General features: G+C 44.3%; 1 protein-coding gene across 1 annotated transcript in view; it reads left to right on the forward strand.

Annotated features, from left to right (window-relative positions):
- The window catches only part of hmgcra (3-hydroxy-3-methylglutaryl-CoA reductase a), a 52,742-nt gene that overhangs the window by 15,933 nt on the left and 11,564 nt on the right, over positions 1-25,245 (forward strand). Inside the window, exons 5-15 of the mRNA XM_038805491.1 lie at positions 497-581; positions 3,044-3,149; positions 3,502-3,608; positions 3,758-3,877; positions 4,170-4,330; positions 6,491-6,702; positions 8,422-8,612; positions 13,775-13,969; positions 20,902-21,060; positions 21,179-21,336; positions 22,914-23,019. Coding sequence (XP_038661419.1) covers positions 497-581; positions 3,044-3,149; positions 3,502-3,608; positions 3,758-3,877; positions 4,170-4,330; positions 6,491-6,702; positions 8,422-8,612; positions 13,775-13,969; positions 20,902-21,060; positions 21,179-21,336; positions 22,914-23,019 — 1,600 coding nt within the window. The remainder of the gene's footprint in view (positions 1-496; positions 582-3,043; positions 3,150-3,501; positions 3,609-3,757; positions 3,878-4,169; positions 4,331-6,490; positions 6,703-8,421; positions 8,613-13,774; positions 13,970-20,901; positions 21,061-21,178; positions 21,337-22,913; positions 23,020-25,245) is intronic.

Here is a 25,245-nt window from a genome sequence, read left to right on the forward strand (position 1 = left end):
TACAAAGAAATAACGAACTTCCATTTAAATAGTGTCATTCACCACCTCGGGAGGTCCCAGAGTGCTTCACAGTTAATTAAGTGCTGTTGGACTGTAGGAAATTTGGCAACTAACTTGTACATATTAAAGTCCCATAATGGCAATGAAATAAATGATCAATTAAACTCTCCTTGGTGATGGTTGAGGGATAATGCTACCTGCACACCAGGAGAGCTGTCCAGCTTTTCTTTGAAAAGTGCCATGATGAGAACTTGCTTGTTGAGAGGGTAGACCAAACTTCAATTTAACACCACCTCTAAAAGATGGCATCTCCAGTGGAGCATACCCTTGGTATGACTGACTAATAATATGCCAAACTGGCCGACACGCTTTGCTTAATGGTAGCATTCCACCCTCTCAGAGTCAGAAAGCCATGAGCGCAAGATACTTAAGGATTTTAGTAGTTTGGCAGGAACGTTTGCACCAAGATTAACACTAAATTCTTATTTCTTCACAGTGAAGCCTTGCCTTTCTTCTTGCTGCTGATTGATCTGTCCAAAGCCAGTGCGCTGGCCAAATTTGCACTGAGCTCAAACTGCCAGGTACTGTATTACATTTGCCTGTCATGGATTATTTGCAGATGGTATTGAACCAAAAACTAGATTTAAACAATTTTGGTAAATCCAGACTGAGGACTGGTTACAAATAAACAAAATGGGAGCAATTTGTTTGCCTGACACCATGCAGTGGGCTGCTTTCTGTGGAGCCCACTGAACATTTTTCATTGCATCACATTCTTCATTGATATCAGTTAGTGGCCTGCAGTGCTGCTTACCCTCTGGGGAATCAATGCAATCTACACACCATGCTCTGTGAATTACTTTCTCTCCCAGCGTCTTTAATGATATGTTTCATTTTTAATTGATCCCTGCATTAGTGTGTAGTTCCAAATTACTTAATGCAAAGTTTGGTATAGTAGCAGCGTAAAATATTATTCTATATTTCAGTTTATATATGTAAACTGAAGAGAAATGCTTTCTCTAAATTATAATCTGAATAGTGGAGTACGCAGTACCATATACTTATAGTGGCAGAGAAATAAATGATTTTGGTCTGATCACTATTACAGAGACATGGTTACAAGGTGACCAAAGTTGGAAAATATTCCAGGGTACAGATGATTGAAAAAGATGGGCAGAATGGCGAAGGAAGAGTCACCATCAGCAAAAGGCCTCTTAAACTTTTGATTTTAAGAGTAAATTGGCCAGGAATATGAAAACCAAATTTTGTGTATGAAAAGGAAGTGAGTAGCTAAAGTAAGCATTGTTCCTTGGAGGCAAAGAAAGAACAAATATTTATGGGAACTAGGAAGTGAGCAGAGAGTTTGAACAAAGACACAAATTACATACTAGAAATAGAGGATAACCTAGAGACCAGTAAGAGTGAGAAATGTTAACAGCAGAGGAAAAAATATTGGAGAAATTTGAGGGACTAAAGTCTGAATCTCCGAGACCCTTGGTGTACATCTTTGAGTTCTAAACGTTGTAGCTACAGAGAGAGGATGGGCTGATTATAATTTTCCAAAACGCCATTGATTCTAGAATGGTGACAGTAGATTTGAAATTAATAAATATCGCACTCCTATACTGGAAAGTTGAAATAGTGAAAACTACAGGCCATTAAGCCTGACATTAGGCAGTGGGAAAATGCTGTAATTTTATTAAGGAAGCATTATATACTTGGAAGTCATAATGTGATCAGGCAGAGTTATTATAGTTTTATGAAAAGGAAATAGTGTTTGAACAGTTGGAGTTTTTTTTTTGAGCAAGTGTACTTGGATTTCCGAAAAGCATTCAATACATATGTACTTTTGTATGGTACTTTAAGAACTTGTGGAGTGAGTGATATATTAGCATGAATCGAGGATTGGTTAAGGCCTTATTCTTGAGTTTAGAAGGATGAGAGATGATCTCAATGAAACACTCACAACTCTGAAGGAGCTTGACAGAGTAGGTGCTGAACTATCCCAGCCAGTTGAAGCAACCAAAACACTGGGCACAGTTTCAGGATAAAGGGCTGATCATTTCGGATTGAGATGAGAAGAAATTTCTTCACTCAGTCCTGTCGTTAAATGTTCTGCTGTAAAATAAATTTTTCATGACTTGCTCTGTAAGTGCAAACTTTAACACATTGGGTGCGGTTTAACGGCCTTGTTGCGCCCAACCTAGTGGCATGACGAAGCCGATGAATCTCGCAAGGGGCCTCTCGAGTGATTCTCGATATTGGAGATGCGCGAGATTCATCCGGATCTCTGATTGAGATCCAGATCAGCACATATAAATGTGTTATATTCTCCCGGGGCCCAGGTACTAACAGTCTCGCCAGAGAAGCCTCGACCGGGCGCTGTTTAGTGTTAGTCCACACTAATGTGGACCACAGGCGTAACGGCTGCTGGGGGGGTCTCCCAGGCCTTTTGAGACGCTTAGGTAGTCGGGGGCAGGGTGATCCTGTGGCATTCCCTCTGGTACTGTGGAATTGCCAGGGTGCCTTGGTACCAAGGTGGCACTACCAAGGGTCTGAGGGACCATGCCCATGACAGGAGATGAGAGGAAGGTTTGGGAGGTGAAGGACAGGTATGAAGGGGCCTAATAAAGGGGAGGTGCTGTGGGGAGACCTGAAAAGGGAGAGGGTCCTCAGCGGCAGGGTGTCCTCACTTAGGGTGGTGGGGGGTAATGTCCATGTGTGCAGTGGTGAGGGGGGGGGGACCCTCAAGCTCACTTAAGAGGTCAGGCACCCTTTCAAAATGTCGGCAGATCTCTTGAGGAGCCAGCGAGTTCAGCTCCCCAGTGATGGAAAAACTTGTTTGGGGAGAAATTCGTCAAGGCTGGAAGTAAATATGTGGTTGAAAAGTGGTTGGGATCTGACCGAAAAAGCTGCTGAAAAACATCACGCCAAACTCACCCAAAATGCCACTTAGATATTTTTTGGTTGAAGCGCGCCTGTTAGTTTTATCTTTTGTTCAGTCAGGCCTGCAGATTCTAAATGTACATATTTTGATTGACAGGATGAAGTAAGGGAAAACATTGCACGTGGAATGGCCATTCTGGGTCCCACTTTTACTCTTGATGCCCTTGTGGAATGTCTTGTGATAGGTGTTGGTACTATGTCTGGTAGGTCACATGAAATTTTCCTCCTTACGTGCATGAGTGCGTCTATTATTAGTTTCATAGGAAGTTGCTGAAAAGTTAGTTTAAATGGGGTTTTGTGGAAAGGTGAATTTTAATCTTTAAGCTGTTCCATTTTTTCTGGTTGAATGTGAATTTGAAACTACTTTTGTGATGAGTGAGTTAATGTTCTCAGCACAATTCACAAGGAAACAGCTTGTGGAGTTAGGAAGGCATTGTTGAAAATCATTTAGCACTGATATTAAAGCAGCAGCAGCCTGTTTAAGTGGAAGGTGAGAATATTAACTTAAAAAGCAGGAAACAAAACACTTATTAACATTTTTGTTTCTTCCTTCAGGGGTACGACAGTTAGAGATCATGTGCTGCTTTGGCTGTATGTCTGTTTTAGCAAACTATTTTGTCTTCATGACCTTCTTCCCAGCTTGTGTCTCCTTGGTACTAGAGGTAAGCATGAAGTTAGATATTTTCCAATAACATTAACATGAGTTTGATGCCTGTCAACGTGCATTTATTGCATAATTTGATGTTTTTTTTTTCTTCAAACAAACCTTTGAAACTCTTTAGCAGCTTAAACATCACATTTTCCCCCATAGCTTTCCCGAGAAAGTCGTGAGGGTCGTCCAATTTGGCAGCTTGGCCATTTTGCTCGTGTCTTAGAAGAAGAGGAAGATAACAAACCAAATCCTGTAACACAGAGAGTAAAAGTCATCATGGTCAGTATTCAAAAGCATTTTCTGGATAAAATGTGGTAATAGATTTCACTCCCAATTCTGCATAACTAATTTTTTTTGCAACAAATTCAGTTTCTGGCAATATTACAAACAAGCCAAAACTTTCTAAGGAAGTGGCCCAACCAATATCTAGGTGTTTAGATATTTTAAGCGTTGTACTGCTAAATTAGTCAATTGAATTTTGTAGTTTTGTTGATTATCAAATGAAAGATTGAATTGTAATTACTTGTGGCTGGATAAATAAATTATGAATTTTTGTTTTGTCTGTATTCAGTCTCTAGGATTAGTTCTAGTTCATGCTCATAGTCGCTGGATAGCAGAACCATCTTCACAGGGTAACACCTTAGAGATGCCTAAATCTGGAACAGGACTGGATGAGAGTATGCCAAAACGAATTGATCCAGGGGTACCACTGTGGCAATTTTATCTTTCCAGGTAACTGAACATTAACGTCAGCCAATTGTCAGTTTAAAATATGCTGAACGTTGTTGCATCCATAAATAGCTACATCAAGCAAATGCGGAAGTTACTTGGACAAGGTAATTTAAGTTGTCCAGTATATCAGCCATCTTTAGGAGGAACCATTACCAAGTTGTACAAGTACAGTTGTCTGGGTGCTTCTGTTCAGCGTGCTGTGCTTCAAAATCTTGTTATTGTGATGGGGAAGAACTGGAAATTAGTTCTTTTGTCGAGCTATGAGGAAGAAGCACCACAATAAATGACTTCCAAGTCTGCCCTGTTCTGAAAATAGACTGAGGAACTCACAAACTTTCTAATTACTTGTATTTGGCGATCTAACATCATAACATTCTTCAGAATGTGGACCCGAGATTCCTATATTGGAAATCCTAAGATATCCATCAGAAGAGTAACGGTATATTTGAATGTTTAAAACATTAGAATCAGAATATATTGTTGCAAATGCCTTGTTTTTACACATTTTACAAAGTGTAAAATGGGGTATTTCGACCTCTGGGATTAAGTATTTGTAATGAAATAGTACACTGGGAATAATTCTCATTCTAAAATCATAAAAGCTCCAAACTTGGAAATGTGGAAATTAACAGCCGGTGAAGGCCAGCTGGTTCATTGAGCCAGTACCATCTTAACTGTGGCACCTGAAACATTATGATTAGGCACCCATGCCCAGATCACTTAAGTGATAGACAACTATAGCCTGATATAACATATAGCATAATTTACTTGCCTTTTACAAAACGTAGAACTGATTTTGCAAACTTCTGATGCATGTGAAATGTCTACCCTCACCAAGTGAATCAAAAGTCTATCTGTAGGTCGTTTAACATGCAGGGGGAAGGGCGAGAGAAAGAAATGCATAACATCTAACCTAGTCGAACCCTTGAATTGCTTTTACACAAGATCTCTGTCTGCCTAGTTGAAATAACCTCAAGGCACAGGAAGGAAGCTGCTTAATCTTTGTATATCTCTATAAAATCCCCATTATGTCTACTAGAGGGAATAGTGTAAGGATCCTGGTTTATTCCCTTATCTCCCCCCTTTTTTTTTTAACTTTCAATCCATGGGCATGTCTTTAAGGCAGGCAGCCTATATCTTTAATTCAAGCAGAAGAATCCAGAAACCTCTGCTGGTTTAAGCTGGAGTTGCAGACATGCCGGCATCAGTGAGTGAGAGAGAGAGAGAGATGTGGGCTGGAACTCTGGCTGGTGGCTAATGAATTGGCCTGAAAGACTGCTCTACCTGGTAATGATGGTGGATGTTATCCCAGTGGGATGGTGCAGAGACCCAAGGAGGATTCAGTTTTGATTCTGGCAGCACTGTGAACAGACCCAGCTAATTCTCTCCAGAAAGCCTGTTGGAAGGGCTGTCTCTCTCTCCAGTATCCTGTGGGTGCTGTGTTCCTGGAACTACAGATGCCTGAAGACAAACCATAAATTGAAAGCAGCGTTTTGAAGTGAAATAAAGTGCCTCTCCTAAGTTGTGTGGTGTGTGTTCATAAATTTAGAGTACCCAATTCTTTTTTTTCCAATTAAGGAGCAATTTAGCATGGCCAATCCACCTGCCCTGCACATCGTTTTGGGTTGTGGGGGTGAGACCCAAGCAAACTAGGGGAGAATGTACAAACGCCACACGGACAGGGACCCAGGGCCCAGATCAAACCCGGGTCCTTGGCGCTTAAGGAAGCAGTGCTAACCACTGTGCTACCTGAGTATGTGTGTTGCCTATTTCATTATAGCTGTTATAAATAAACTAATTGTGTTTAGTTTTACAAATCTGGTGGCTCTAATTATTGGACAGCCAATAATTGGGCATTTTTATAAGAATTATTGGTTAATCCATTTGTGTTGTGACTCGCGGACAATGGACTAGAATTTACAGTGCACTTGCCCGGGGTGTCGTAACAATAGATAGTCTTTTAGGTATTTCTGTATAACTAGGATCTTTTAAGATAGTGATTATCCTTGTGATTTTTTAAAGCTTTTGTATTGCCTGTCGTGTGTGCTAGACGCAGTGTTGTAAATTTATTCTAGCCAGGGTACTGAACAAGATAAGTTTGTAGCCTAACAAACCTATCACCGCTAGTTACTACATTTTGTGTTTTATTTCATTCGACAGGATGATCAGCATGGATGTTGAACAAGTAATTACACTTGGCTTGGCACTCTTCCTTGCTATCAAATACATCTTCTTTGAGAAAGCAGAACCTCATTCCCCTTTCTCACTGGTGGTGCAGAAAAAGAATACTGGTAATTGCATGAATAATACTGGAGCTACTAGATTCCAGTCTTGTCCAGCAGATGAAGAATTAACCAGTGAAGAAAATACAGGTAAAAGTTACAGATGTTGTTACAGGATTTTGTGCACTGTAATGGAACTTTAACTAGAACTCTATGTTGAGGGTCTGGGACACACATAAACTGGACTGTTTGGGGATGGCAGATTTACTTTTCTAAAGTAATTTAATGAGCCAGTTGGGTTGTTATAATTTGTTTCATATTTTTAACAATTTAAATTCTCAAACTAGCACTCTGAGCGTTGAACATCTGGGGCGGGATTCTCTCGGGCCGGGCCAGAGAATCCCCGCGACCGCCCCAAATCGCGCCACACCAGCACACGATTGGCGCCGGCATGGTTGGCTGGGGGCCGAGCGGCCGTCGGGAACTCAGCGTGGAAGAGGCGGGGACGGCCCTGTTTGGGGGGGGGGGGGGGGGGGAGATCCGACCCCGGGGTGGGCCTTCGCTGTGGCCTGGCCCGCGATCGGGGCCCACCGATCGGCCTGTCTGGCTGGGGGCCTCGTTTCTTCCTCGTCGGGGCCGGCGCATTGAAGGAAAGCACTACGCAAGTGCGCGTTGGCGGCGGTGCCAGTGCGCATGCGCGGATCCCTCAGCACCCAGTTCGAGCCGGGTTCAACAGCTTTTGAAGGCCAGAATTAGTCGTTGGGTCGGCCCGTTCATGCCGTTGTAAAACGTGACAGCGTTTACGACGGCGTGGACGCTGCCACGGGATTAGAAAATCCCGTCCCTGGTCTCCTGGCTTCTTAGTCCAGTCTAAGACTAATCACTACATTACCATACAGTTTAATATATTACCGGAGCCGAACTCAAATATGTTATGACTGGGTTTAAATAACCTTCTGAACCAATGCACTAGAGAATTTATACATGTGCTTGAATCGGTTCAAATCGGGGCTGGTTTCCCACCGTGGGCTAAACAGCTGGCGTGTAATGCAGAACAATGCCAGCAGCGTAGGTTCAATTCTTGTACCAGTCTCCCCGAACAGGCGCTGGAATATGGCGACTAGGGGCTTTTCACAGTAACTTCATTGAAGCCTACTTGTGACAATAAGCAATTATTATTATTAAATATGTTTCTTCTAACCTGACCAGTGACCAATTTGAAATAACAATACTTTATTCTACCACAATACTAATTATTCTCTCAGACCATGCCCCCAGTTGGTAGGACAAAATCTATAAATACTTTATCTTGCACATGTCGATGTAACACACATTTCAACTGTTGGCTGAAATCCTGGTGGCCAAAGATAGTGCAAAACATAAGAAAATGCCCCATTCCACAGTATGATACTGACTTTGATAAGGAAGTACAAAATAAGGAAAGACTTGCGTCACGGGCAACAATTAATGAAGTTTAATTTGTATTTTTCCTATGCAGTAACTTAAGTTGGATTTTGTTGCAAGCTCAAGTGAGAGTTAGGATTGATGCTTTTTGGCTACCTTGCTCCCTTCTCCTTTTTTCCCCACCCACACAGGAGCTTTTTCTTTAAAATCCCACATTGCTACATCTTCTCCCATGCAAGTTGCTAAAAAAACAAACTCCTCCCAATATTCCCTCTGTTTTGGGACCAGTCATAGCTGAAGCTATTAAAGTCTTTCCATAAATGGAATTGTTAACAGATTACTTCTATCCATCAGGCACTGCACATATTAGCCTTGTTTGCATGTCATTGGCAATGAGACACAATTTATTTCTATTGTAAAGCCTGTGCTTCCACATAAACTAATCATAAGTTATTTTTCTTGTAGATGAAGTAATTAAGCCCATTGCGTGCTTTATCCCCAATTCAACCGAATGTATGTCGAAAGCAAATTTTGTGTTGGGAGACTACACTCCACCTAGCTCTTCATCTTCAGGAACACCTGAAGAGCAGGATACTGAGTTTCCATTAGAGCCAAGGTCAATTGAAGAATGCTTGCTCATACTCAAAAGCCCAGAGGTAAAATATTTTTAATTTAGTCATGGTCTCAACTATTTTGTATTAGAATTCCTACAATGCAGGCAGAGGCCATTCGGCCCAACAAGTCTGCACCGACACTCTGAAAGAGCATCCTAGCTAGACCCATTCTCGCATCCCTGGACACCAAGGGGCAATTTAGCATAGCCATTCCACGTAGCCTGGAGCACCCAGAGAAAACCCACATAGACGCTGGGAGAAAGTGCAAACTCCACACAGACAGTGACCCAAGGCCAGAATTGAACCCGTGACCCTGGCACTTGCGGCAGCAGTGCTAACCACTGTACTACTTGATTGGTCTCTGGAAGGAATTTGAATATGTTCTGGGATGTATTCCTGGTAGTCAATTTGCCTCGAGATCTATCCAGATCTCGCAAGATGTGAGAATCAGGATCACATGCACAATGGATGTGACTAGGTCACGCGTGCCTAGGTAGATTTTAAATCTACTTGGGCACCCCACCCAGGTGTCATTCAGTACTGATCCACACAACCAGGCGGAACAGCACCCAAGGGATCTCTCAGGCTATCAGGGTCCCTGGATAGCCATGGGCAGGGTGCCCCCCTGACCCTCTCCCTGGAACATGGGCACCTTGGCACTGCCATACCAGGACCTCTGAGAGGGTGGGGGGGGGTCTTGTAATGGTGTATGGGGGGCCCCTCAGTGTCCCCATAGTGGTGTGTCCTCAGTTTGGGAAGTCTGGGTACTAATGCCCATGTGTGTGGGAGGTGACATTGCGTGGGGTGGGGGGTGCAATCCAGCTTACTTAGATCGGGCACCCTTTCAAAATGACGGTCCGATCTCTTGAGCTGGTCTGGCAAGCGAATTCAGCTACCCAGTGATATAAATAATTACGTGTGAGCTAAACCGGTGAGAAACTCCCGAGGGCCCAAAAAAGTGACTTGTGTGTCGTTGGATAGTGCTGGAGAGCTCGCCGGCCAAGCCGGCGAGAAATGCCCAGCAAAACCCACCACAAATGACAATAAGAAACTTTTTTGACCGTGCTCCTGTATTTGAATCTTATTCAGTGACCATCAGTTTTGTGAAATGCTGAAAATTATTAGGCCTCCATTAAATTCCATTACAATAGATTCAGTGACTTATTGTAGATATTAGATGCTGAATGTTGATTACGTTAATTTTTGTCCTGTAAGTCTTCAGTAGTTGTGTTGAACTTTGCAATTCTCTGAAGTTTATTGTCTGTCCTGCTGGAATAATTGTTTGGGAATTGTTCATTTGAGATGAATTTGAACACTTAGTTACTTGGTAATGTTTGTCAATAGCTAAGCAGAGTATACAGTTAATTACATTTTCAGTGGCTTTTAATGTTAATTAAAATATGTGACTGTAATCTGAATTGATCAAACTAGTGCAGCACAGTGGGTAGCACTGTTGCTTCACATTGCCAGGGTCCAAGGTTCGATTCCTGGCTTGTGTCACTGTCTGTGTGGAGTCTGCACATTTTCCCTGTGTCTGCGTGGGTTTCCTCCGGGTGCTCCAGTTTCCTCCCACAAGTCCCGAAAGACGTTCTGTTAGGTGAATTGGACATTCTGAATTCTCCCTCTGTGTACCCGAACAGGTGCCAGAATGTGGCGACAAGGGGCTTTTCACAGTCACTTCACTGCAGTGTTAATGTAAGCCTACTTGTGACAATAAAGATTATTATTATTATTATTAACTTTGAAAAAAAAATTTTTAAACGCATTTTATTCAAACTTGTATCAAAGTAGGTTACAGCAAATAAACACCCCGGGAAACATTCTTCCCAACAATCAGCTATACAGTTTGTACAGATTTTCCTCCTTTTTCACCCACCCCGCTGCGACGAACAGCTCCTCAAACACGGTCACAAACATCCCCTACCTTTTCTCAAGCTCCCCTGCTGAGCCCCTTGACTCATACTTTATCTTCTCTAACTGCAAGAAGTCATACAGGTCACTCAACCATGCTGCTACTCCCAGTGGCGTTGCCGACTGACGTCCCTTCCACCCTAAAATGCCTCCTCAGCTGATTCCATATCTTCACCGTGGACTGCACCACTGGGCTCCCTGAATACCTACTCGGAGCCATTGGCAATGCTGCCGTCACCACAGCGCGCAAACTAAACCCCTTACAAGATTCCTCCTTCATCCTAACCCACTCTACCCCTTCTCCCTCCCACCACCAGCACACCTTGTCCACATTCGACACCCAATAATAATGAAGCAAGTTCGGCAACGCCAAACCCCCCCCCCCCCCCCCGGAGCAGGGTCCTCCCCACCCTCGGCACCTTTCCTCCTTCCCTGCCCATACAAAGTCAGAGATGATTCTGTCCACTTTCTGAAAAAAGACCTTTGGTATAAATATCGGGAGAGCCTGAAAGATAAACAAGAACCTCGGTAGAATATTCATTTTCACTACCTGGACCCTCCCCGCCAACGTTAAGTGCAGTCTATCCCACCTCTTAAGATCCTCCCTGGCCTCCTCCACCAGCTTCGTTAAGTTCCACTTATGGAGCCCCGTCCATTCCCTCGCTACCTGAATCCCCAAGTACCTAAACCTATCCCTCGCTACCGTAAATGGCACCACCCCCCCCCCCCCCCCCCCCCCCCCCCCCCCAAATTAGCCCTCTGTGCCAGCTCATTTACCGGGGGTACCCCTCTTTTCTTTACATTCAGCTTGTATCCCGAGAACCCTCCAAACCTCCCCAGCAGGCCCATAATCCTTCCCATACTCTCCAACGGATCTGAAACATATAGCAAGAGGTCATCGGCACAGAGCGACACCCGATGCTCCCTCTGTCCCCTCATTATCCCCTGCCATCTCTGCCGACCCCCTGAGAGCCATCGCCAATTGCTCTATGGCCAGCGCAAACAGCAACGGCAACAGCGGGCACCCCTACCTCGTAACCCTGTGTAAGTCAGAGCTTCGTGAGCTCATTTCATTCATCCTCACCCTCCCTCTCGGTGCCACATACAGCAACCGCACCCATGCCACAGATCTCGGCCCAAAACTTCGAACAAGTACCGCCACTCCACCCGATCAAATGCTTTCTCCGCATCCATGGACACCACCACCTCCGGTACCAGAGCTCTCCTCTCGACGGATTCAGCACCACATTCAACAGCCATCTTATATTACTCGCGAGCTGCCTGCCCTTCACGAAACCTGTTTGATCTTCTGCAACCACCCCCGGGACACAATCCTCCATCCTTCCCACCAACAACTTAGCCAATACTTTCACATCCGTGTTCAATAGTGATATGGGTCCATACAACCCACATTCCACCGGATCCTTCCCTTTTTGGGGGATTAGTGTGATTACTGCCTGCTTCATCGTCTCCGACAACTCCCCCTTCTCCAGTGCTTCATTGAACGCCCCCCACAGATGTGGTGTCAGGTCCGCCGCAAATTGCTTATAAAATTCTGCCGGGTACCCATCCGGCCCAGGGGCCTTCCCCGACTTCATACCCCTGATACTATCCAGCACCTCCCTCAGCCCCAGGGGCTCCTCCAATGCCTGTCTCTTTGCTTCCTCCACCCAGGGAAATTCCAGCTCGTTCAGAAACCACCCCATGTCCCCCTCCTCTCCTCCTGGGTCTGCCTCATAAAGGCCCTGGTAATACTCTCGAAATGCCTCATTTATCTCTCCTGGCTCTGACACCACATCTCCAGTCGCAGTCCAGATCTTCAATATGTCCCTAGACGCATCCTGCCTCCGCAGCTGGTGCGCCAGCATGTGGCTTGCCTTCTCCCCATACTCGTATTGCACCCCTCAAGCCCTACGCAGTTGACCGACCGCCCTCCCTGTTGTCAGCCTGTCAAATTGCCCCTGCAACTTTTTCCTCCTCGCCAATCCCTCCACGGTGGGCACCCTCTAATATTCCCTGTCCACCTCCACTATCTCGCTCACTAGACGGTCATGTTCCGCCCTCCTTTCCTTATTTGCACAAACCGTGAATGAGAGAATTTCTCCCCGGACCGCTGCTTCCAAAAAATGCCCGCCGACACCTCCCCATTCTGATTGAACTCCACATAATCCCTAATTGCCAACCGCACCTTATCACAAAAGCCTCCATCCGCCAACAACCCCGAGTCAAACCTCCACCCCGGCCTCTGCTCTCGTCCAGTACTGAACAAACCGAATATCCAGCCAGTGGGGTGCATGGTCCGACATAACTATCCCCGCATATCCTGCCCCCTCCACTCCAACCAAAATCTCCCGACTCACTACAAAGTAATCAATCCTCGAATACACCTTATAGACGTGTGAAAAGAAGAAATACTCCCTTCCCTCTGGATTCTGAAAGCGCCATGGATCCACCATACCCATCCCTCCATAACCCCCTCCCCTCCCAGCTCCCTTGACATTCATACCCTACCCATCGACCTGCGGCTCGATCTATCCACCCTCGGCTCCAGGACACAGTTAAGATCTCCTCCCATGATCAACTGGTACATGGCCAAATCTGGGATTGCTGACAGCAACCCCCTCCTAAAACCCACATCCCAATTTGGGGCATACACATTTACCAACACTACCGGTGCCCCTTCCAATACCCCACTCACAATCACTTATCTCCCACCTGGCTCCCTCACTTCCTTCGCACTCTCAAATCCCATTTTTTTTGCTCATTAAAATCGCCACATCCCTCAATTTCAAATCAAACCCCGAGTGAAAAACCTGCCCGACCCACCCCTTCCTTAACATAACCTGGTCCTTCACATGTAGGTGTGTCTCCTGCAAAAAGACAACCCCCGCTTTCAAGTTCCTGAGGTGCGCTCTTTTACCGGCCCATTCAGTCCCTGGACGTTCAACGTTACCAACCTTACTGGAGGCTTGCCCCTCCAATCCCCTCTATCGTCCGTCATCTTCCCCACTTAACTCCTGCCCCTTTAATTCCACTCTGTACATAGCCCATCCCAGATGGCCCCTTTCTTCGCCCTTGACCATGTCATTTCTCACCCCCTGTCGCGTTGCAGAAACCTCCCAACTTTGAACTAATCTTTAATGAACTCTTCTAATCTGCATCGTAAACTGGCAGTTTTACTTCATGGTTTGTATCTAATTTCTATAGAATTATGAAAAAATATTTATTGTAGAACCCTTGAGATTCAATTAGATGTAAGATACCAGTGATTTAATGTTTTTTTTTCTCTCTAGAAAGGAGCAAAATGCCTTACTGATGCTGAGGTAATTTGTTTGGTGAATGCCAAACATATTCCAGTTTACAAACTGGAGAATCTGATGGAAACTCCCGAGCGTGGTGTGTTCATACGTAGACAGCTTCTGGCTCCAATACTCCCTAAACCCACTGCACTACAGCTTCTTCCCTATAGGGACTACGATTACTCATTGGTAAGTCAGAGCTCCGTGTTAGAGAATTACGATCTGGAAAAGTGAGGCAGGTTGCAAACACGTTGAAATGTGGAAGTGTGTTTTGTTAAGAAGTGGGAGGTGAGCCATTATTAGTTTGACTCCAAATGAGGTAAGGGTTAATAGGCTAAGCATATGTTTAAAAGGAAAACTAATTACCAATTTTAAAACCTTTCTCAAGGTTGTAGTTTTAACCTTTGGTTATTTTTAGTGATGCAAATTTTACTTTTTAGAAGGAAATTGATTTTCCTAGCATTTTTAATGAAGACTTGATATTCAAGAACACAGTCTATTGAGTTGCTGTGTGCTACTTTAGTTTACTTTATTTTGGTCCTTAATGACTCAACCATGTAACCTGAGGGACCTGAGATAGGAAGAAAGTAGAAACTTTCCACACCAATGGAACTCTTCACATCTCCATAAAGAATCATCCCTCCTCCAGGATCTTAAATCCATAGATTAGGGGATCAAATTTATATCGTTCTACTCTACGACATCTTCCAGGTATACTGGTGTACTCATTTTATTCTAGTACTTCGTGTGAAGTTACATGAATGTAAATTATTTTGAATGTTGCTGAAAAGCAACAAGTTGCAGAAACCTTTCATCTTGCACTCGGGATAAATGCAAGAACATCAAATTTCAAACACTCGCAACAATTTATACTAATTGTTGATTGGTTGCTGATTGGCTAGTCAACAGAGAGGAAAGATTGTAAGGGGGGGTGAAATGCCTCTGTGGCTAAGCAAAGCAAAAATTAAGGCATACCATATTGCAATGGTCAGAGACAGACTGGAGGATTGGGAAACTTTTAAAAGGGGGCGAAGGTAAGTTATGAACGCAATCTAGCAAAAAATATAAAAACTGATCGAAAGGTTCTATAAATATATAGGTAAAGTCACCATAGTCCCAGATGACTATAAGCTGCTTTCCCCTTTTGAGGGGGAGAGCTGACAAGTGGTGATTTAACTGAGGATCACCACATCTCCGGGTGAAGGGGGGAGTAAGGTTCAGAAGGCGAGGGACGGCCTTCATGAATAACCTCAGCAGCTACAGGAATTGAACCCGCGCTGCTGGCCTTGCTCTGCATTACAAACCAAGTGATCTAAACCAGCCCCCATGTATAAATATATAAAAAGAGAGTAGCTAAAATCAACTTTGGTCCCTTAGAGGATGAGACCAGAGAGTTAACAATGGGAAACACAAAGGCAGAGATATTAATCAATATTTTACCTCCGTTTTCATGGTGGAGGACACTAGAATAATCCCAATAGTAACCGATGATGCGGAGATTGTTGAAAAGGAGGATCTTAAAATTATTGTCATCACTAGGGAAACATTACTGAGCACATTTTTGGGATTAAAGGCATACGAATCTCCAGGGTCCAATTGTCTATATCACAGGGTTTTAAAGGAAGTGGCAGTAGAGATAGTGTAGGCATTGATTTTAATATTTAAAAATTCCCTGGATTCTGGAATGGTTTCAATGGAAAACACCCCTGGTTCAAAAGGGAAAAAGGCAGAAAGTAAGAAACTATAGACCAATTAGTTTAGCGTCTGTTGTTGGGAAGCTGTTGGAATCCATTATTAAGGAAACAGTAACCGGGCATTTGGAAAGTCAAAATACAATTTATCAGAGCCAACATAGTTTTATGAAGGGTAAATAGTGTTTGACTAATTTGCTGGAGTTCTTCGAAGATGTAACAAGCTGGCTTCCGGTGGCAGCTTTGTAGTGAGCAGTCGCACATGCAGTGGCTCCCGCTAGGGCACTTTGATTTTGGCTCTTTTTGGCAGGCTAATGCGTGATGTTGGGGGGGGGGGGGGTTTGTTTAGTTTGATGGGATAGGGTCCCCTCACAAAGGTACAATACAAGGCAGAAGTTGGGCAAGAGATCGTCGTCAGATTCCGAGGCCCCTCGAACCTCAGTTGTGGGGCGTGGGGGACATGGTGGAGGCTTTTGCTGTGTCGTTGGCCTCTCCATGGTCGAGACATTGGCTAGCTTCTTGTCGGTCGAATTTAGAACCGCGGCAGGCGGTCCCTGAGGACCTGGAGAAGGCAATGGCTTTGACCCCTATTCGGGAGGCCTTGGAGAACGTGGACCGGTGAATAGAGGAGTAGCGTGTGATGATAGAAGGTGTAGGTGGCGCTCTCAGATCATAGTGACCAGATGTCTCCCTGGAAGCAGAGATCACTTTGCTGGCTGGAGCATAAAGCATTGACGGCCAAGGTAGATGACCTGAAGAACCGCTCCAGACGGCAAAACTCATTGGGCTTCTGGAGGGCTCAAACTCCATTGACTATATATCCAATATGTTTTGAAAGGGGGAGGGGTTTTGCCGTCCCCTCCTGAATTGGACCAGGCCCATCGGTCGCTGAGGCAGAAGCCCAGATCTGGGGAGCCACCACAGGCGATCATCGTCAGTTTTCACCGTTACCAAGACCAGGAATGGGTCGTGAAGTGGGTGAAAGATTACTGTGAGTTTAGATCAGGGGTGGGCAAACTACGGCCCGCGGGCCGCATGCGGCCCGCCAAAGGTATTTCTGCGGCCCACCAAGTCATTAAAAAAAAAAAAAAAATTTTTAAAAAACAATTTAAAAAAAAAAAATTTTTTTTTTAAAGGTTAATGGGTGGGGGGGCTGTTGGGTTACTTACTGGTATAGGGTGGATACGTTGACTTGAGTAGGGTGATCATTGCTTGGCACAACGTCGAGGGCCGAAGGACCTGTTCTGTGCTGTACTGTTCTATGTTCTATATGAGGCGCCCACAATCATAACCGGGTGAAGTAATTATTTTACTTAATATACTATGCGGCCCTTTGTGAATTGTGAATTTCTGAATGCGGCCCTTGCACGGAAAAGTTTGCCCACCCCTGGTTTAGATGCTATCGGGATATAGCAGGTCGTTGGGGCAGAGCTGGCGGCATTCAATAAGGTCAAGGCCGCGCTGTACAAGAGTAATGTGAGATTTGGTGTGGTGTATCCAGTTTGTCTTTGGGTTACTTTCAAGGCGATTATACTCTGCACCAGTGGATTGCGAAAGGTTTTGTCAAGAAACATGGACTGAGGCTGAAAGTGCTTGTGGATTAAAGTTAGATACTTGTTCACTGTTGGGTTCATCCGTATCTGTGCTTGTGGGATTTTTGTACTGCGGGGGAGGTCATGGTGTTGTTATAGGGCTCTGTTGTTGGGTGTTTTTTCTGGATGAAGTTATTGTTTTTAATATTATACTGTTGGGGGTTTTTTGTGGGGTGGGGGTTGGGTGTTTATTTTCCTCATGTTTTGTATTAAAGTTTTGTGTTGGTGGGAGGCTGATTGCTGGTATTTTGTCGAGTCTTTGATTGTACCCTCTGCTGGGTCATCCTGTTAGCGGTAAAGCTAGTGAATGGGAGTGGAGAAGGAGGGGAATCCACAGCTTGTTACTGTTTGGGTGTTTTTTTTCCCTTTAAAGGAAATGAGTTTAGGATTTCTGTTGTCAGTTTGTTTAGGATTGGGAAGGGGGCTTTTGTTCTTTAGCTTTGGTTAGATAATTGGAGTGGGACTGGGAGGTGTGGGGGGGGTGGGGAGACTGCTGACAGTGACCGTTTATTTGTCTTTGTGTTGGCTTTGTGGGGAGTACGGTGGCCATCTTGGGTGGGCCAGGAGCTGGTGCAGGCTGAGGGACTGCTGGATTGCCTCAGTGTGGATATGACTGATCGTGAGCTTTTCTTGTAGGTGGGGGAGGGAATGGTCTGAGACGGGCCTGTCCAGCTGATAACTTGGAACAAAATTTGGTTAAACGGCCCAGGAAAAGGGTCCTTGGTGTTTGTGCACCTGAGGTGGTAGGCTTCCTCCCCGGAGATAGTGTAGATCTGGGACTCGGGCTGTGGATTGGTTTCTGCCCCAGAGAAGGTTAATGAGGCATTTGACGCCTTCTACCTAGAACTGTACAAGTCAGAGCCCCCTGAGGAGAGATCATCAATGATGCAGTTTTAGGATGGGTTGACCTTCCCGGAGGTGGAGAAGGAGGGAGTTGGGAGGTGTTGAGAAGCCAAAGGAGCTCATGAACTGTATTAGGTTAATACAGACCGGTAAAGCACTGGGTCCAGATGGATTCCCTGTTGAATTTTACAAACAGTTTGCTGGTCAGTTGGTCCCACTCCTGGATTTGTTTATTGAATTAGCCATGATCATTTTTAATGGAGGTGCAGGCTCAAGGGGCTGAATTGCCTACTCCTCCTAGTTCTTGTGACTCTGGCCAGGGTGTTGTCATGGAAAAAGCAACAGGGGACTGTCGGCTCCTCAATCTCCTGGGTTATTCAACAAAGGCATAAGGCTTGAATTTATTCCTTTTTGCAAGCAGAGAATGGGTCCCTGTGTCCGAACGTTTGCCTCTACAGCAAATGTAACTGCCACATTTGGAGCTCAATTGATTAATTTCAATTCCCTCTAAGTTCAGTGCTCGTTAACATTCTCTTTGTTGGTTTCTTTGAGAAACATATTTTTGATTAAATGAACCCTAACCCTGTGCACGTATCTGATATGCGGGTGATGTGTTCGGAATCTTTCCAAGTGCAGCTGCGTTGAAATATTTTCTTCTACACCTTTAATATGGTTCAACCCAGGCTCAAATTCATTCTTCCAGCTGTCTAACTCATTTCCTTTCCTCAATGTACAAGTTAAGAAATCCATTAATAGTAGGTTTCCCAGCATGACTGGCATCGATAGGCGGCAGATCCTGTTGGAGGAATCTGTTCTGCTGGATGAGGGAAATTGAAAGTGGGAGAGAGATTTGTGACCTATAGTCGATGCAGAAGTGTGGAGTGAGGCTCTTCATAGGGTGAACTCTCTGTCTTCACATGTGCGTCTCAGCCTAATCCAGCTGATTGATTGCCTGCTGGAGAATTCTGCTGGGGTGGAGGTCTGCTCCTCCCAGTGCCTTGGTATGGTTGGGTGACCTAATGGAATTCTTGTACCGGGAGAAAGTCAAATACAGTCGGGATCGGTTGAGTGGTTCTACCTGAGATTCATTGCCTATATTAGGGAATTAGTCATCTTTGCTGAGGGGGGGTTGGTATTTTTCCGTTCTTTTGTGGGGTGGGCAGCACGGTAGCATAGTGGTTAGCACTGTTGCTTCACAGTGCCAGGATCCCAGCTCGATTCCCGGCTTGGGTCATTGTCTGTGCGGAGTCTGCACGTCTCCCAGTTTCTGCATGGGTTTCTTCCGGGTGCTGTGGTTTCCTCCCACAAGTCCTGAAAAACATGCTATTAGGTAATTTGGACATTCTGAATTCTCCCTCTGTGTAACCGAACAGGCACCGGAATGTGGCGACTAGGGGCTTTTCACAGTAACTTCATTATAGTGTTAATGTACTTGTGACAATGCAAGATATTATTATTGGGTGCATATGGTTGGTGTTTTTGTAACATTGTTCTGTTACTTCTGCGGTCGTGTGATGTTGGCTTTGTTCTAAAATTTATTGTAAATGGAAAATCTTTTTTAAATTTAGAGTAATTCATTTTTTTTCCAATAAAGAGCAATTTAGCATGGGCAATTCACCTAACAAGGGCAGCACGGTAGCATTGTGGCTAGCACAATCGCTTCACAGCTCCAGGGTCCCAGGTTCGATTCCGGCTTGGGTCACTGTCTGTGTGGAGTCTGCACATCCTCCCCGTGTGTGCGTGGGTTTCCTCCGGGTGCTCCGGTTTCCTCCCACAGTCCAAAGATGTGCAGGTTAGGTGATTTGGCCATGATAAATTGTCCTTAGTGTCCAAAATCGCCCTTAGTGTTGGGTGGGGTTACTGGGTTATGGGGATAGGGTGGAGGTGTTAATACTGGATAGGGTGCTCTTTCCAGGAGCTGGTGCAGACTCGATGGGCTGAATGGCCTCCTTCTGCACTGTAAATTCTATGTAAAACATGCACATCTTTGGGTTGTGGGGTGAGACCGAAGTAGACACGGGGCGAATGTGCAAACTCCACACAGACAGTGACCCAGGGCCATGATCGAACCAGGGTCCTCAACGCGGTGTAAATGAAAAATCTTGAATAAAAATATATATATTTTTTTAAGTGTTCTCAACTGTGTCCTACCGCAAGCCTACCTAATGGTCAGTATATATGTTGGGATTCATATAGCTCCTCACATTATTAAAATTGGCCTCAACATTCTTGTAATAGGTCTCTCAACACTTGCCCACCTCCTAAGGGATCCGCTCTCTGCAATCAAAATGAATACGTTCAATCCTTGAACCTTTTTTGAATTATCTGGGTGTTTGGGGAGCCTAGTTCTCCATGGAAACGCTAGAGGGAACTTGTTAATCAATCAGCATCCTTTTCTCTGTAGTACAATTTGGCATCCTTGCTTTCATCCTGATTGAGTGCAAAGACGAACGGTTTCAGCAACATGTCTTTTCAGCAACATTTAAGGAAATAATTTTATTGTCCCCCCAACCCTCTCCCGCCTGCCTTTTTTTCTTTACCTCTGCGCCTCCCTCATGCAGCCACCACCACTCAATGCTTGACTTTTTTTTCTGTAGTACAGTAAAATACACAGGAGAAACCTTTCCCATTCCTTTCATCTTCATTCAAGTGCGCATGTTCCATCTGCAAGGGTAGATGGTGAGTGCTCGAGACTTCTAATAAACCAGTGAGGTTTTATCGTAACATTTTACTTGACATCCAAATGTGTATACGGTACTGTATTCTGGAATAGAAATCCCTGGTTAGTTTATTTTTATCAAGGGTTCTGAGGACATTTATACTGCCTCTGAACTGCAGACTGGAGATCAAACCAGGAGAATCCAGTTAACAACTCATCCGTAACCTGCAGAGCTTTAGCAGAAGTTGTTTAAACCTAGGATTTATAGTTGCTGTTGGATTTGCAAATTTAATTCTTAATTTGTGTTTGTTTATTTCATCTAACTTGAATCTTTAGGTCATGGGCACTTGCTGTGAGAATATCATTGGCTACATGCCCATCCCTGTGGGTGTTGCTGGACCACTTTGTCTGAATGGGAAGGAGTTCCAAGTGCCTATGGCAACTACTGAAGGCTGTCTTGTGGCGAGTACTAACCGAGGTTGCAGGGCAATATGTGTAAGTTGGGAAAAAAAAATTGCCAGTATTATTTCACATGTGCTTTGTAATTGAATACTTTCTCGCATCAGAATTGTAATGCAATCTGTTTAAAATACTTTATCACATTTTATTTAAGCTTGGTGGTGGAGCACGGAGCCGTGTACTGGCTGATGGAATGACTAGAGGGCCAGTTGTAAGGCTGCCTTCTGCCTGTGAGGCTGCAGAAGTAAAAGCTTGGCTGGACAGCCCTGATGGTTTTCAGATTATAAAAGAAATGTTTGATAGCACTAGCAGGTGAGCTTTTGTGTATACTTCCAAATTAGTGAGACTCTTGGTGATTGTCAGTGTTGCTATTTGGCTGCCATAAGGTGGTAAATTGGATCAATTATTTTTGTTCCCTCTGTCCCCGTCCTATCTCCACTTAATGGTCTTTTGTTTCACTGGTCTTGTGGCCTTCTAGCAGAATGTGCATTTCTGTTTGCGGTTTCTTCTTTGTTACTTTGCAAGTCTGGGATCTGGTCCTTATAAAAGCAAATTACTGCGGATGCTGGATACTGAAACAAAAGAGAAAATGCTGGAAAGTCTCAGCAGGTCTGGCAGCATTTGTAGGGAGAGAAAAGAGCTAATGTTTTGAGTCCAATGACTCTTTGTCAAAGCTAACAGACAGAGAAAGTGGGAAATGTTTATACTGTCAAGTGAGAATGAACGAAGAGTCATAGCCACATGAAACCCAGGAAACCTGGGTGCTAATGGCCACAGAAACCAAGGGGAACGAGTGCTAATGGCAGTCCCCAGAGAGAACAAAAGTGTGAAGGCCTAACAGCAGAGAAACTAACCAGAGGGTGAACCTGGTCCTGATTCTAATGTCAGCCTGGAGGAAGTTGCCTCGGGCTGTGTTTGTTGGAAGTGTAACATAGGTGCAATATAGTTTCGCTGATGCTAGAATTGAGAATCTGGCTGGGCCCTGACCCCAGCTTGACTCCTTGAAGGAAAAGTTATCATGTAGATGCAACCAACCCCTCTCTGCTTGAACTTGACAGCATGCACAGATTGAAGCTTGGCTTAAAGTTGTCCAGAGGGTATGGTTCTTTGAAAACCCAGAGTCCGTTTCAATCTTGCCTGTGAATTATTTGAAATATTCAGGGAACACCATTCTGAAAACTTATTCCCCAAAATTCTTAGATTTCTTCAAATTTGGTGCAGTGGGACACTGCGCTGATCAGTCCTCAGTGAATAAGACAGCCACTCTCATAATTGGGGTGGGTGTGTCTCTAAAGGTTTGACAAAGGGTCATCTGGACTCAAAACGTTAGCTCTTTTCTCTCCCTACAGATGCTGCCAGACCTGCTGAGATTTTCCAGAAACTTTCTCTTTTGGTGTCTCTAACGGTGCTTTATGCTGTTCAATCCAACAGTTGGGAGGAAAATTGAGCAATGCATTGATGCTTCAAATGGCAGAAATGAGGCCCAGGAAGGACCAAAGAGGAGTGGCGTTAACAATTTTTTGGGAAAGTAATCATTTTCCTCTGGGGGGGAAAGTGAACTGATTGCAGTGCTTTTCCTGTCCCCACAGACCTCAACACCTTTTCAGTGCACGTGTTCATTTCGGCTGAACTTGTATAATTGTCAGAATTCCCCTCGGCTCACCTTGGCAGATTGGAGGAGACATGGAGGATTCTCGTTCTCAAGCCCTCTACCCATTCCTGCCCAAAACCGTAACCCCATAAATCATTGGATTGTTCTGTGAAACCAGACAGTATTTGCATGATATCAGGTGGCTCAACTTCTGACCTGCAGAAATCCACTGTATGTCTTGCATCAAATCCCAGGTTTTTTTTAATGTCTCCATTATATTTTCAATTCTAATACATAGGTTTGCCCGGCTTGAAAAGCTGCAGATTGGACTTGCTGGACGCAACCTTTATATCCGTTTTCAATCCAAGACTGGAGATGCCATGGGCATGAACATGATCTCAAAGGTAAGTACAATTTAAATAAAAAATACTGGAACAACTCGACAGGTCATGTAGCATCTGTGGAGAGAGAAGCAGTGTTGATGTTCAAATTTATGACCTTTTGTCAAAACTGGAAACAGGTTTAAGGCAACCACAGAGGCAGGCAGGGCAAAGGGGTGGTTAGGAAACAAAAGGTCTGTGATATGCCAAAATGGAAAATGCTTCTGTGATCCTGAGCTTTGGGCAGCTTGCATTTTGATTCTCTGTCCCACTCCCACTATGACTCGCTGTCTCTCCTCCTACACTTTCCAATGAAGCTTGATGAACAGCATCTCCTGTTTCGATTAGGCACTTTACAGCTTTCCAAACTAGCACTTTCTGATCATTATTATCTCCAGGAGCAAGTCCTGGTAATGGTTCTGCTGTCACCCTTTCCAGTCCCTCTGGACTCGCCTGTTTCTCATTCTGTTACTGCCCCCTTTTGCTTTGTCATGTAATCTCTCCTGCTTTACAATTTATCACAGACTTTCCCTTTTGTTCTTTCTTCCTCCTCCTCTTTCCCCTTCCTTCCCTCTGCAGTTGTTTAAAATTTATAGTACTTTCTACTTCTGACGAAAGATCACAAACTTGAAGCATTAACTTTTATCTCTCTCTCCACAGATGTTGCCAGGTCTGAGTATCTCAACATTTTCAGTTCTATTTCAGATTTCCAGCATTCACAATATTTTGTCTTTGCCAATAAAAATGTCTGACTAAAATAACAACCTGCAGTTTAAACATGAGTCAGCACCGCATTGGCAGGCATCTACTTGTTAGTTAAATTTCTTCAACGTTTGCAGGATTTTCAAGAATGGTTGTTTAGATATTTCTCTGAAGTGCAGTATATTACAGTATTGAATGGTTGAGAGATTGAAAATGATGCTGAAACCAAAATGGAGTACAGATGTGAATTTATTTTTTATAAATGTTTTTATTGGGTTTTTGAACAAAGTATATTTACGTTATGTACACAGAATAAGTATAAAGAGAAGGGCACACACAAACATACCACAAAAAGAATAATAAAAAAGAAATTTAAAAACTGGTACGGTATTATGCACCAGCTCAACAGCAGCAACTCTGTAGAATTGGCAAAATTATTTACAACACATAAGTAGGCATCTATTTGTGGGTGGGTGGGGGGAGGAGGAACTGGGGAGGTAGATATACATTTTGGGTGCCGGAGAAACAATTACGGAGGGCAATACGTGAATGGGTTTGGTGTTGGTGTTGTCACTTGCTTCTCCCGGACGGATTTAGCTGCCGTTGTCGTCTCGCGATCACCTCCGCTTCAGCCGTTCGTCCTGTCTTTCGCCTGGATGTTCCTGTAGATACCAAGTTTGTTATCGTTTCCCGTGCCCTCCTTCCGGCTGTCATTCCCCTACCTCCTACACCCCTTGGGGACAGCCATTTTCTTCTGCATTCTCCTAGAATCCATTTTCCAGCCAATCAACATTCTTTTCTTGCAGTGTAAATTGTTGCCATTATTGTTGGTGCTCTTGTGATGTCTTTTACTAATAATCTTGATTAGGGTCACAAGTAGGCTTGCATTAACACTGCAGTGAAGTTACTGTGAATTCCCTAGTTGCCACACTATGTTCCGGTACACTGAGGGAGAATTCAGAATGTCCAATTCACCTAACAAGCACATCTTTCGGGACTTGTGGGAGGAAACCAATGCAGACATGGGGAGAACGTGCAGACTCTGCACAGACAGTGACCCAAGCCGGGAATCGAACCCGGAACCCTGGCGCTGTGAAGCAACAGTGCTAACCACTGTGCTACCGTGCTGCCTGTGTTTTTACAGTGATGCTCTAGTTCTGTACAAATTGAGCAGCCCTTACTTATCTGAAATGCTTGGGGCTGAGTGTATAGAATTTTGGAATATAATGTGCATCTGTGGCGTGTTGGGAACTGCACATCACCTAGGGACTTTTGACATGTCAGCGCTTGAAAAAAAGTGCTGATTCCGGAGCTTTTCGGAATTTCAGATAAGGAATGATCAACATGTTTCACAAACAACTTTACGATGCATTAGCTAAATAGATAAGAAAAGTTTACAACCCATGATAGATGAGAGAGGTTCACTAATCCCAGAAGACGAATGGATAGTTGGCATGGAATGTGTTGATCTCATTAGCAATATCATACTTTCTGTCCAAAGTGTTACAAAGGATGCCCCTAATCTTCGAGCACTCATTAATATACTTT

This window comes from Scyliorhinus canicula, chromosome 8 (assembly GCF_902713615.1).
Source record: "Scyliorhinus canicula chromosome 8, sScyCan1.1, whole genome shotgun sequence".
NCBI classification, from domain to species: Eukaryota; Metazoa; Chordata; class Chondrichthyes; order Carcharhiniformes; family Scyliorhinidae; genus Scyliorhinus; species Scyliorhinus canicula.